This window comes from Eufriesea mexicana, unplaced genomic scaffold (genome assembly GCF_001483705.2).
Source record: "Eufriesea mexicana isolate 0111107269 unplaced genomic scaffold, ASM148370v2 scaffold3185, whole genome shotgun sequence".
Lineage (NCBI taxonomy): Eukaryota > Metazoa > Arthropoda > Insecta > Hymenoptera > Apidae > Eufriesea > Eufriesea mexicana.
In genome coordinates, this window is record NW_016911209.1 from 99,617 (window position 1) to 113,829 (window position 14,213).

General features: G+C 36.7%; 1 protein-coding gene across 2 annotated transcripts in view; it reads left to right on the top strand.

The window, feature by feature from the left end:
* The window catches only part of LOC108550842 (uncharacterized), a 102,686-nt gene that overhangs the window by 84,767 nt on the left and 3,706 nt on the right, over positions 1-14,213 (top strand). For both annotated transcript variants that reach the window (XM_017904736.1, XM_017904737.1), the window contains one exon: positions 11,335-11,465. In XM_017904736.1, coding sequence (XP_017760225.1) covers positions 11,335-11,465 — 131 coding nt within the window. The remainder of the gene's footprint in view (positions 1-11,334; positions 11,466-14,213) is intronic.

Genomic DNA, 14,213 nt, shown 5'->3' on the forward strand with positions numbered 1-14,213 from the left:
CAGTTTAAGTAGACGTAGATAGCCTTTGATCATCTGCTCCTTTTTTAGGTATCAATTATAGTTTTTAATTTTTACAACGATGCTTAATCGGCAGAGGAGATTGGCTAAATTTATTTCCAACGTTCCACGGACGTTCACAGTGATGGATATGATGGAGGAATATTTCATCTGGGAGTAATATTCTATTTTTAATAATATCGCGATTTTAAATTGGACGCTGATAGTAGTTTCCTATAATACGTCGTTCTCTGTTCAGGTATTAATTGAGGTAACGTTCTCAGCTCCTCTGATATTTAAAAATGATATTTGAAACAACGGTAGATGCTAAAATATATTCTCTGAGAGGACTATTCTGTGTTTAGTAATATTATTAAATAACATTAATATTAATTCGGAAAATATTTGTTGAAATCATAAGAAGCGTGTTTATATTTAATTATTCAATCGTAAAGTATGTTTCTTGCTAATACAGCCAATCGAGAAGTTCCCTAGCTGTCATCATACGTAGCCAAAGACATGTCTGTGGAGGAACTTAGGAGAAGCTTTTTGATTAAAACGCAGAATCGCGTGACTCTTGTGTTACTTGGTATTTAACTTCCGAAAGTCATCCACGTCTTGTCTGTTTTATTTCGCCATTACACGTTGTCCATCCTGGACGTTTAAACCGTGTGAACGCGAACCCGACCGAACTCTTGAAAAAGGCGTACAGCGTCACCATCCCAATTAAATCCCTTTAAAAAACCTCGTTACCCATGGACACCTCCCAAAAGCCTAAAAAGTCCTTACTCCTGGTCGCTCCTTTAATTAACTCTTCCTTCACTTTCACCAGCGTGTATCGAAGAGAAAGAAATCCGGTAAATTAAACGAAAGCCACCCCGTGAGGGAAATCCTGACACAAGGATTCCGAGATGTGGGTCGACGTCAGAGCTTCCGGTCTCTCGCTCGATCCAGCCAGCAAAAGCGAAATGGCCGTTGGGTTAGAGACAGAGGAGAAAAGGTATCGCGTGTTTCCGACTGAAAACCTATTACACCGAATAGCCTGGGGTCCATTCAACCGCGTTTTCTCGCGACTTAATGCGTCATTACGCGTTTCCGCGTCGGGCGTGTCGCATGTTTCAAAAGCTTCTGCCACGGCGGCGGTAGCCATTAACATGGCCGTCTGAGAAGACGCTGGAACGCGGCGTCTCGGCCCCATTAAAAGACGCTTCAAGTGCACGACGTGGCATTCGGGCATTCCTAACCCTGCCAAGACAGCCGACGCAGGACGACAGAGGGTTCTAGCCGGCGGCAGGGTCTCGCTTGGCCGTCCTATGGAAATTCGCGACTCAAAGAAGCGTACCTCCTTCGTCTAGCCGGAATCTCACGGACCGCGACGCTTTAATTAAATGCGTTTCCAGGATAGGGTCCGCCACAATGCTGTATAACCTACGGATCGTTGGACCTCGACCCCGCGAATTAGATTATTCGATGAATCCCCGGGTGAACGCTCGACTGACTCTTGCCGGAAACCGCTGATATCCCTGGCGACGAAATTAGTTAGCGAGCTTCCCTTGCACCGACTGTCGTTTTTCCCTTGGATCGCGGAGTGGTAGGTGGATTAACGCGATCGGGCAAGTATCGGTGGCTGTTAGGATAACGTCCTTCCTGCTGGAAGATCAGGGAAATCGAGCAACAAATTGAGCTGCTGCGAAGCGAGTTATGTTGATTGGAATAATTAGGAGGGTGGTTCGAGTAGGTAAGGCGTCAGAGTGGCACGTTTATGTTGCGTGATTTGCGTAGGGGAAGCGAATTTGCCGGGCTCCATCGAACTTCAAGTTGGAACTTGGGATCCATCGAACAGGTGTTAGGTTCGGTTTTATATGTACAGCACGTGACAAAATGATACCACTGATTTTCAATGTATCCTGAGTAACAATACAGGAGCATATCTGTATATCTGTAAAATTTGATTTTGCAGGGGATGCTTAGTACAATTCGGAGCAGTTAATAAAGATATTGGAAAAATTATTGTCTTGGGGGTGTTTTCGTAAAACTAGGTATTTTTTATTCATTTAATTCATAATATACGTTATATTACAGCAGTATATACGGTATATACGGGGGAAAAATAGTCGTCTGATTATTAATTACATTTAATTTTATAGGGGAAGGTTAGTACTATTGTGAGTAGTTAATAAAGATATTGGGAAAATTATTATCTTTAAGGTATTTTCGTAAAATTAGATATTTTTTATTCATTTAATTCATAATATACATTACATTACAGCGGTATATCTCGGGGGAAAAATAATCGTCCAATTATAAATTAAATTTGATTTTGTAGGCGAAGGTTAGTACTATTGGGAGTAGTTAATTAAAATATTGGAAAAATGATTATCTGTAATAGATATTTTTTATTAATTTAATTCGTAATATACATTGCATTACATTGCATTAGTTTCTTGAAGTAGTAAAAGTTACAGGATGTTCTATTATTTTGTCACGTACTGTACAGAATCTAAGAAAATTAGAATTTTCCACAATTTGTTATTCGATACCTATTTTTATATTTTTTGAAGATGGGTAGCAGTTGATAAAATAATTTTTGCGAGTCATTTACCAAAAAGGATTTTACAAAGTGGAATATACTCTTTTATCCTTACACTTTCTGTCGGAGTAATGCGATAAACTTAGAATTTTGGCAGACAGTATAACATCTTCTTAACCCCACCGATGAGATAACTTAAAATTCGCGAAGTGGTCCTTGCAAATTATTCATGCTCTAGAAAATAAATATCGAATTCAGATTTTTCGTATTTCCCTAAAATTACGATATTTCGAAATTACTCTCCTTTAAACTCTTTTCAAACCTTTGGATTAGATAAATTCGATACGTCGCTGTTGGAACGAATAGTCGAAATTGAATCGAAATCGTGTGCCTTCTCGTATTAGTACACCAAGCGTAATTAATAAAAATGGGGTAGTGGAATCGCGACTTGCAGTTTTCAACCATTACATCGTGAAAGCAGGGTACGTTTCCTATTACGGACAGAAATATCAGCTGCAATTTGACCGTTTATTTAACTTTCTCCTTTCGTTCGTTGAATGAAAATGTTTTTCGCGTCGAAGAAACGTACTTCATAACGTTGGTAATTAAAAATGGAATTGGCCGCGTTTAAAATGGAAGTAAGATTTAATTGCCGTTTAATCTGCGACCCGCATAACTCGCGATAATCTGAAATATATGTATAAATGCGTACGTGAAATGGAAGATCACCTTTTGCCTCGTTGTGTTAGCGTTAGCGAACTTCAAATTTAATTCGATGCTCGCGAGTAAATGCAACACGCTCTTGTCTTATTAGCTCTAAATTAATATCATTCTGAGGCAAACAGGACGCGGTACGTGATCGTTTAATTGCTTTCTCCGTTCAACCTGATATTTGCATACGCATTCGCTTGCAATTATGTAGTTGTTTTTATCCACTCGGATTAATTCGGTTTCATGGCATCGAAATCGTTGCTGCGATATCGTTACCTCTCCTCTCCGCGTATCTCATAAGCGGATTTACCTAATTTTCAAAAATCCACTGTATTGCGAATTAATGGACGAATTTTTAAAAAATTACATCGTCGAATTATCATGAAAATAATAATTTGCGTATATTTCCTTGGAGGAAGAAAACTGCGGTCATTTGGGTGTAACTGGGGGTAACTGATCTCAAGGATTATTCAGTGGTCACACGAAGATTTTCCTTGTCAATACCATCGTGACACTGTTACGCGAAACTTTCCATTCGCGAAATTACGCGATAGTCAATTATTTTGAAAATAATAATTAGTATACACTTCTTTGGATGAAGAAAACAGCAATCACTTGGGGGTAACTGGGGGTAACTGATCTCAAGGATTATTCAGTGGTCACACGAAGATTTTCCTTGTCAATACCATCGTGACACTGTTACGCGAAACTTTCCATTCGCGAAATTACGCGATAGCCAATTATTATAAAAATAATAATTAGTATACATTTCTTTGGATGAAGCAAACAGCAATCACTTGGGGGTAACTGGGGTTAACTGATCTCAAGGATTATTTAGTGGTCACACGAAGATTTTCCTTGTCAATACCATCGTGACACTGTTACGCGAAACTTTCCATTCGCGAAATTACGCGATAGCCAATTATTATGAAAATAATAATTAGTATACATTTCTTTGGATGAAGCAAACAGCAATCACTTGGGGGTAACTGGGGTTAACTGATCTCAAGGATTATTTAGTGGTCACACGAAGATTTTCCTTGTCAATACCATCGTGACACTGTTACGCGAAATTTTCCATTCGCGAAATTACGCGATAGCCAATTATTATGAAAATAATAATTAGTATACATTTCTTTGGATGAAGAAAACAGCAGTCACTTGGGGGTAACTGGGGGCAACTTATTCAGTGGTCACAAGGAAGATTTTCTTTATCGATACCATCGTGATACTGTTACGCGATAGTCAGTTATTATGAAAATAATAATTAGTATACCCTTCTTTGGATGAAGAAAACAGCAATCACTCGGGGGTAACTGGGGATGACTGATCTCAAGGACTATACAGTGGTACACACGAAGATTTCCTTATCGATACCATCGTGACACTGTTACGCTTAATTTGCCATTCGCAGAATTACACGATAGTCGAGTATCACAGGCAAAATCTGTAACCAATTATCGATGAAGCGATAAGTCCTTATTCAGGGAAATACGTCGAATGGGAGAAATCTTGTTGCAATGGCGTATGTAGATTCTCATTTGACGCTATCCATCGTACAACGTGAGATTAATTCGGTGCATGGCAACGTAGACTGCTATAATTCGCGCAGCATCGACGATTCCCTTTCTAAGGCAATTAAACGTGCGCTTACGCGTTAATATTGCAAGTGATCTTTCCGCAAACGTGCACGTTCCTTTCCAGCAGTCCAACAATCCTCTCCGGTTTGACGTAAATTCGACGTGAAATACAATTTGGCGAGTGTTGCGAGTTCCGTTCGCCCAAGCTGTTTCCCTGTTTTCTACAGCTGTCACGTGCATGGTACAATTTCATTTTCACACTTTATATCGAACAGATAATTACGCGTGCGTTTTCGGTTCGCTATAATTCGCGAATGGAACACGTCAAATTTTCCCAGGTCAAAGTGCAGTCAAGGAAAGCGTCGATTTTCGTTCCCGCTATAATTTGAAACTCCCTGAACGTAGCATAGTTCGCGATATTTATCTGGGTGTCTATCGGTGCCATTTTTCTGAGTCCAAGAAGCAACAAGATGGATACAGTTTAATTTAGAGAAAGCTCTAGGAAATATCTTCTACGATTAAAGTATAATAGAGAAATGGCTCGGTTTTCATCATCCTGGTCTTAGTACCTCACGATGAGTTACCTCGAGTATCATCAGCACCAGTTTTATCAATTGGTCTTGAGTAACATGACAGGTCTAATTTAGAAGAAGCACTGGAAAGAGTCCTTCATTATGAATGTCTAACAGAGAAACGAGTTGGTTTTCGTGGCTTTTGCTTCAATATTTCACCGACGTTCTCTGTATCCAAGACAAGTACAGGGTGTCCCAAAAGGTAATTTTAAAATTCCGTTTTTGGAACCCTAAACTGTCAGCTGTCACGTGGTCTTCCTTTTATTACTGGCAACGCTTTACCGCATAAATGGCGTAAAATTCCGATGTTGCGTGAATTTTGGAATATATCATCGAAATATCCCTATACAGAGTCGTAAGTAGTAACGAGGAACGAGAGCCAGAAATTCCTGACAAGATTAGTTTCCCTTGACTCGATGTCGCGATGAGCCAGTCGAATGGCGGATACTCGAATTCGCGATGTTGTTGGTGCTCTCGACCGAAACTAATTTACCGGAACTAATTAAACACAACCCGATAAAGTTTCACTCGTCAGCGACCTGGCTCCTCTCCCGACGATGGAAGGAGTTTTTAATCGCAAGCCCCGATCTACCGGTCGGAAGTGGGATGCTGTGCGGGGTCGCTTGTTTAGCGTGGGTAAAGAGATGATGGAAGTTTAAAGCCCGGTGATTCGCTTTGAACAGGTGCATCCTGGTTTATAAGTGCTGGGACACCTAGTCTGGTAGAAAACGCGATGATCAGGCTAGATTATCAGGACAACGATTAATCAAACGGAATTTGGAATTCGCGCGAGATAGGGTGGGCTAGATAGAAACTGTTTGCGCGAGTTATGACAGAGTAATGAATTAACAATTACGCGTTAGCTCTCACGGTCTTCCGCTCGATTTATACTGGCTAAAATTCGCATGGGAGTTTTCGAATAATTCGCGCTGTACGCGGAATCGAATAGCAATAAATGTGATTGAAAAGTGAACGCAGTGTCGTAAAGCATTGAACGAGTGATGCTGTGAGTATAGTATAGTATAGTATAGTAATATAGTATAAATATAGTATAGTATAGTATAGTAATAGTAGTATAGTAATAGCAGTATGGTATAGCATAGTATAGTATAGCAATAGTAGTATAGTATAGCAATAGTAGTATAGTAATAGCAGTATAGTATAGTATAGTATAGTATAGTATAGTAATAGTAGTATAGCAAAGCAGTATAGTATAGTAATAGTAGTATAGCAATAGCAGTATAGTATAGTAATAGTATAGCAATAGCAGTATAGTATACTAATAGTGGTATAGCAATAGCAGTATAGTATAGTATAGTATAGTATAGTATAGTATTGTATTGTATTGTATTGTATAGTATAGTATAGTATAGTATAGTATTGTATTGTATAGTATAGTATAGTATTGTATTGTATAGTATAGTATAGTATAGTATTGTATTGTATTGTATAGTATAGTATAGTAATAGTAATAGTAGTATATTATAGTATATTATAGTATATTATAGTATATTATAGTATAATATAGTAATCCAAAGGAGAAAAAAGATTTTCCTTTTTCTACGTTATTATTGTACACGTATAGCTGATGATTTTATTACCTTATTAAAAGTGTGAGGTCTTTATGGCTCCAGATTCCAAACGAGATAATTTCTCAAAGTTTTCATGGTTTTTTAATAATTCTTCAGGATTACCAGGCTCGCCGTAAGTGTCCTAATAATTACGAACGCGAGTGTATTCGTGGCAATCTCTTTGGCGGTTGTTTTAATAAAGTCAATCAGTATGTGCAATACGAAGGTTATTACCGTAGCCGGTATCGAGGTTGTGGATCTAATATAAATGATTTTCAGGGGCGTATGTCGGTATCAATTTTAAAATCGTAGAAACTGGTATCGATAAACCGCAATGATGGCGCGACGCCATGAAGTGCTCGGTATGCTGCGCGTCAAGCTAATGAACTGCGCTTGTTTTTTCTTCTTTACTACACGGTTATTAATAACGAGATAGCATGGATCGACTGGGTTCGAAGATGATCGAGAGATCGATGTTGGATAGTCCACACAGCAGTATCGGGTTGTTCGCTTATTTGCTAGAATAAATTTATCAAGACGTAATCGTACAGAATTTTATCATTTTATTAACGCTTTCGATGTCAGAGTCGTTTAAAAATTAATTCTCTATCGATTTCAACACCAGTATAAATTTCTTAAAAAATTCGACTATTTTTAACCGAGCGTATTTTATATAGTTCATCTATCTGACAGGCAATGTATCGAATAATCGAACTTTACCTTTTGGTGACATTTTACCTTCTATTCGACGATTGTTTTCCTGGAAAACTCGATTTTCCTAGCAGCGAATTTTTTGCTGTGGCCATTCAGGTTTTTGAAATATTCTATTACGAAAAAGAAGTTTCGCGAATAATAGACAATAATTGGTCAATTGTGAACGCTCGTGCTATTTCATGCCACGAAATATTAAATATTTCAGCCAGAGATCAAAATGCCAGGAATTTTCCAAATAACCTAATGATATTGCGTCTAACAATAGAGTGTTATTCATTTTTAAATCCCGAATAGGGTTTGTTTTACCATTTGTTTTACCATTTCCGTCCCGAATTATTCCCATAATCCCAACACAATTTTCACCATCTGACTAATCGATAATTTCAAAATAAAAATTTCATCTTTATTTTTCACTACGAGTATTTCCGTGCCGGGGTTACGATTACAAAGTTAGTTTGATATCCTTGACATTTATTTATGCGTTTGGGAAGTTTACTTCGCTTCTGATTTTCTCCTTCAACTTCGAAGTCTGGTTCACTGATATTTGAAGTTATACTACTCGAAGAAACCGTAATTGACGGAACCTCATGGCGACGAACTTCATGACATTTGCCTTCACATTTCAAGTGTCATCTCTACTATCTATATAATTTCTGAACGCTGAAGTCGCTTCTATCGGTTTTCGAATCTCGAAATTCCTATATCTATCCTTCATCCACGAGTTGTTGATATATGCTGTTATGACTCGAAAGTTGTTGCTACCGTGCTCTGTAATTGGAGATATCGTCCACGTGGAATTCCACGATGGCTTGTCTTCAGTTCTTGAAGATTCCAAACCTTGCACGATTTTACCCTTACCTCTGCACAGATTTAAAAAAAAATTTCAATCGACTCAGGACTCTCCCTGTATCGCCTAGGATCCTATTTTTATGCCCTTTGCCAAGCTTGATGACGTGCTTTCATGAATCGTTAATTGGCTGATCCGATTCAATCAATTCGCGATTTACCCCCGTGAAAATTACCCCACTTTGTCGATTCGCGATTCACCCCTTGCGAGAACACCATTTCACTGACCCATGTTTCACCCCCTGCACAGATCACGCAAGCTAGCTTGATTTTATAAATAGAATCCCATAATGGTAGTCGATTTTTGATTTTTTCCTGCACCGATATTGGTCCGTTTTTGATTTATTTTTCCGAAAATAGCATCCCAGGGTAATCTTCTAATTTCCAACTATTTTTATTCGATTATTAATTTTCGTTCGTCAGCGTGAAAAGTTTGCTTCTCGAGGCGTAGCTTGATATGCAAATTAAATCGACGCACAATAAGAGCCTTCGAGTGAATTTCCCGGTGCTTTAATTTCGTTATGCGCAGTATCGCGATATTTCTACAATGGCGTTTATTGCAGTGGTTCATTTAATCGACAATATGCTGGGAATATTAACATCTCGACATTGGAGAACACCTCACGTAATACTAATGTCCGGTACAGTAATCGTTAAAGGCTGTCTCGTTCTGTTAAACGTTCAGCAAATGTTTCCGCTTAATTGAAACAAGATAAAGTTTCGTAATTGTGAACTTCGCGTTGCTCGATGGTACTGCCATTGAAGATACGCAAAGAACTAATTATTTGCTCTCAAACTGCGTAACTTCTCTTCACAGCCATTTTCCCTCCCTTTTTCTAAGGACTTTCCAAACGATTCTTCCACTTTTCCCTGCGCTCTCTGTTCATTGATATTCATTCTTATTTCCCCCCGAACTCCTTTCTCACGGTTATGCTAAGTTCGTGTATGTGAAATGTGCTTTTTCTTTTCAACTTACATTTTTCCCACCATCGTCAATTTCTATCTAGGATATTACTGAGGGAAAAATTCGATGGGTTGTATGTCTGCATTGCGAATTTAATTTTTAACGAATTTGATTTTAATAATTTTGGAAAATTATTATCTACGGTATAATTGTAGTTCATTCACGTGATTTTAGGTAAGAGGTCTTGGTATCATGGGTGGTTTGCTGAATTCTAGAGTAGTAATATTTTATTAAAAAGGGAGCTAAATTTTGCAAATGTCGCGAATACTATTCTAAACGATACCATCTAAAATAGGAAAATACAAAGAAACCACGAAATCACGTAGAATTTATTTTTATTATTTTTATTATTTTTATTACGAATTTAATTTTTAACAAATTTAATTTTAATAATTTTGGCAAATTATTTTCCACGGTATAATTGTAGTTCATTGATGTGATTTTAGGTAAGAGGTCAGGGTGTCATTGGTGATTTGCTAAATTCTAGAGTAGTAATATTTTATTAAAAAGGGAGCTAAATTTTGGAAATGTCGCGAATGCTATTCTAAACGATACTATCTAAACTAGGAAAATACAAAGAAACCACGAAATCGCGTAGAATTTATTTTTACTGAGTATATAATATTTCATAGGAAATAAAATTGTTTAACCTCTTCAGGGATTATGGCACATGCGTGAACGTTTAATTTTTCTTTAATTATGATTACTATAAGTAAAAAGAAAATTAGAATCAGCTGTAGGACTATTCGTTAGTGGATATTATATTTATATGAATATATTAATTATTTACTTAACAATATTATCGTGCAGTTAGATTATTGTAGCATTCAAAAATTCGTTCTTGAAGAGGTTAAAGATTTATTGGAAAAAGGGTATTTCACGTAAAGCAAGCTAATACATAAACTACTCTTGCAACTGGCTCACTCCCACGCACATTTACGATCGTCATTCAGTCATTCTGACGCAGGTTTGCATTATCTACATCCACTGTTCCCAGACCTCGAAACACCACGTAGCTTGCAAACAGTTCTTTCATTTCTGCGAGATCTACATACCTGAATATCGATCTACCTGACTCCGTGTAATTATTCCTGTTGCAAAGATATTTACGAACACTGATTAAAACGAGAAAAATGAATCGAAGAAATGTAATTACATTTCATTGTAAGGTTCGTGAATACCGATCGAGCTGACCTTATGCAGCCATATTTAATGAATATGGATCGAAAGACGAGAAACAAAACGAAGAAACGTAATTACATTTCGTTGCAAATAACAGTATCTTTACTCGTATTCAAATGAGCAACCCTTCACGCGTGAGCTGCGCAGCCACCCCATCGGAAATTTTGCATATCTCCTAGAACGAAATTTTACATATGTACATACCGAAATTGAAATAAAAATATATAACACGTGTGCTATATAATTCGAATAATTTCGAAATGAGAATTTAAATAAATAAAATTCTCTAAATTTTTGAATTGGTCATTTCCTATTATTGCATACGTTAAAAATATCGGGAAGGAAGGCATTTAGGTATCACAGAGAATACCATATAACACGGAAACAATTAGAAGAGGAACTTCCTCTCATAAATTCCACAAATCGCACACTCGATTTTTCCCTCCAAGTATCCTATACCAAAACACGATAAAACGTTTCCTACGAAATTGCTTTCACTTACACGTATCCCCTGTACTACTACACGGAGCAAGGAGACTTTAACGTCCCGAAGAATCACGTTGCCTGTATTTCATTACCCTTTCGCGTTTTATTCCCCGCGTCAAACGAGTCGCCTTTTCCCAAGCGGAGAGAGGAGGTCTTTTGATTGCATTTTATCGTATTTCAGGCGGCGAGGCGCCAAAAGTTAAAGACTGTCCGAACGACATAGAGGTTACTGGGCGAAATGGGACGTCCATCACGTGGACCGAGCCAATTTTCACGGACAACGTGAGGGTGACACGGATTAGGAGCAACGAGGTCAGTGTTAATTCTAAAACACTTAATTTCTTAACGACGTTCGATCATATTCCGATTAGTCGAATGTGTGTCACGTTCGTTACGAACGCTCGTTGCGGAACTGCGAACTACAGATCACTCTGTAGACTTTGCACTACCCTGTTTGTACGAGCCTGCTAGTGCAGGAGCATGATGTCTGAAACACCTAGCTTCGTACGTTTAATCGATCGTCGTGCAACTTCATTTGTATACAGGGAATCAGCTTTCATTTCCTGTCTGTTGATTAATTCTTCGTTGATTAATGTATGCAAGTGGGATAATTGATTTTTGAGTGACTGGTAACGAGAAAGGGATCGTTATTTGTTTGCAGTACTGGTTCACTTTTCAACGGGGAGAACTATATTCAGTTATAACGTGTGTTTAAATGTAGTTTGAAATATAGTAGATGATAATTAAAATCGTGAAAATTGATAGATATGTATGGATACGTTTTTATTCGAATAAATGTCGATATTAATTTTGTAAGGCATAGATATAAAATTTTGGTAATGTGATAGGAAAATATTTGACAATCGTTGTGTCAAATTTCACAGTTTTAGTATCAATTAAGGAAGGAGAATTAATTTATCATTTTTTAAATGTTTTTAATTTACAAAATGGAACTTCGTTTGTTCAGGATTCGTTTTCATTTCTTTTTCGATGATCGATGACTGAAGATAGGATAATTGATTTTCTTGTCGAGGAATCGAGAATTAATTTTTTCGTTCGTTTAATTTTGTCCTTAAAATTTTGGTAATGTGATAGGAGAATGTTTGACAATCGTTGTGTCTAATTTCACAGTTTTAGTATCAATTAAGGAAGGAGAATTAATTTATCATTTTTTAAATGTTTTTAATTTACAAAATGGAACTTCGTTTGTTGAGGATTCGTTTTCACTTTGTTTTCGATGATCGATGACTGAAAGTAGGATAATTGATTTTCGTGTCGAGGAATTGAAAATTAATTTTCTCGTTCGTTTAATTTTGTTATTATTGGGATATTATGTGGGTGAAATAAATTATTTCCTGATATATCGTATGATTTATAGAATATTTTCATTTTGGTAACTAAGTTTGAAAATTGGTTAAAAATCTCGATCCTCCATTGTTGAAATTTCAATACGTTATTTATATAACGTAGCAGTGAATCATATATTAATAACGGATTATTTATTAATTTCTGATTTCCTTTATTTCGTTCCAGTACACTCGGTAATGAACTGAAAGGTTTCTCGTGTTTCAGCAATAGCATGGATCTCGATCAAAGGAAAAATTCCATGCGTGGCTTATTAATTTTACAGACATATGCCTCCATAGAGCCACGAATTCATTGTGTGAAACTTCAGACGCGTTGAACAAAGAATTCGCGAATATTTCGCTGAATATTTCAAGAATCGTTCGACATGTTAATTTCCTACAAATATGCGCTATTAAAATACTTTGTTCGTCGATTATTAATTATGCGAAACTCGGAGCACGTTATAATAGCAATTAAAAAAGGGAAAAGTGGTAGAAAAGGGGAAAGAAAAATATTAAAGTATATGGAAAAATAATTTATTTTATTCTTATAATTTTGCTACGTATTTCGTGATAAATTCGAACCTAATTTGCCGTCGCTTTGCTGCTTTTTATTTTCATTATCCAGCAGTCGAGGTCATATTGGCGAAATTCAAATTTAAGCGAGATCGTGCGCGAAATAAGGGTCGTTGTCATTTTAATTTCGTAATACCATTCGAGGGGGAAATTTGCATAAGAAAGGGAATTCACGAGGAAAGAAGAAACATTAGAAAAAAGCGAGGCCAACGAGCCGGACGTGCAAACAGGAATTTCGGTTCTGAAATACTATTTTCAGGTGAAATTACTGCTCAGGAGTTCCTTACCAGGGCTACCTCGTGGATCCGACATCATGGAGGAATTTCTAAGAACGTTTCATTAAAAATGAAACACCTTACACTCACCTTTTTCCGAATAATTCCTTTCAATAATTCGTATCGATATTTTATTCCTTTAATTTTTACGAACTTTAATATTTTACTGTCAAAATTAGGTTTCATCAATTAATTAAAAAAAAAGTTCTTCAAATTTCTCAAATTTTTAAGATTTTAATTTTTTCGAAACAGGTTTGTAACTTTTAGGTTACACTGATTGTGAGCATCAACTGTGGAGAAATACTCTGCGTTGCTTAATTAATAGTAAAGTGGTATAGTGCTTTAGAGTTGTATACTGCAGAGGGATAAATGGAAGAAGGAGAATAAATATTTTTAAAAAATTCGGAAAGCAAATATCGTTCCTGACATTGATAGATACAATTTTTGTACATGTGGTAGCTGGAAGCAAAAGGTTTTCTTATTGTCATCGAATAAATCCTGATATTTGACAGGAGCTTTTCAATTTCGCGCGAATATTGAAAAATGTTTTGGAAATAAATATCACCATTATTGAATTTTTAATTTCCGGGAGAAAATGTTATTTCGTAGGTTTCCGCTAAATGACGGTTGTCGGTGAAATTAATAATTCGTGTAAACGGTAAATATATTCTCCAACAAATTCGTATGGAATAAAATGTGATCCAAAAAAAAAATAAAAAAATAAAAAAGAAAAGGAGAAAAAAGGTTCAAGTTGAAAATGAAACGAACGTGACGAGTTGAACGTAACTCTCTCGTCGAACGAATTGCAGTTTTGATTATGCTATTACATGAAATCGACGCGTCGTGATGTTGATTTGGTCCCG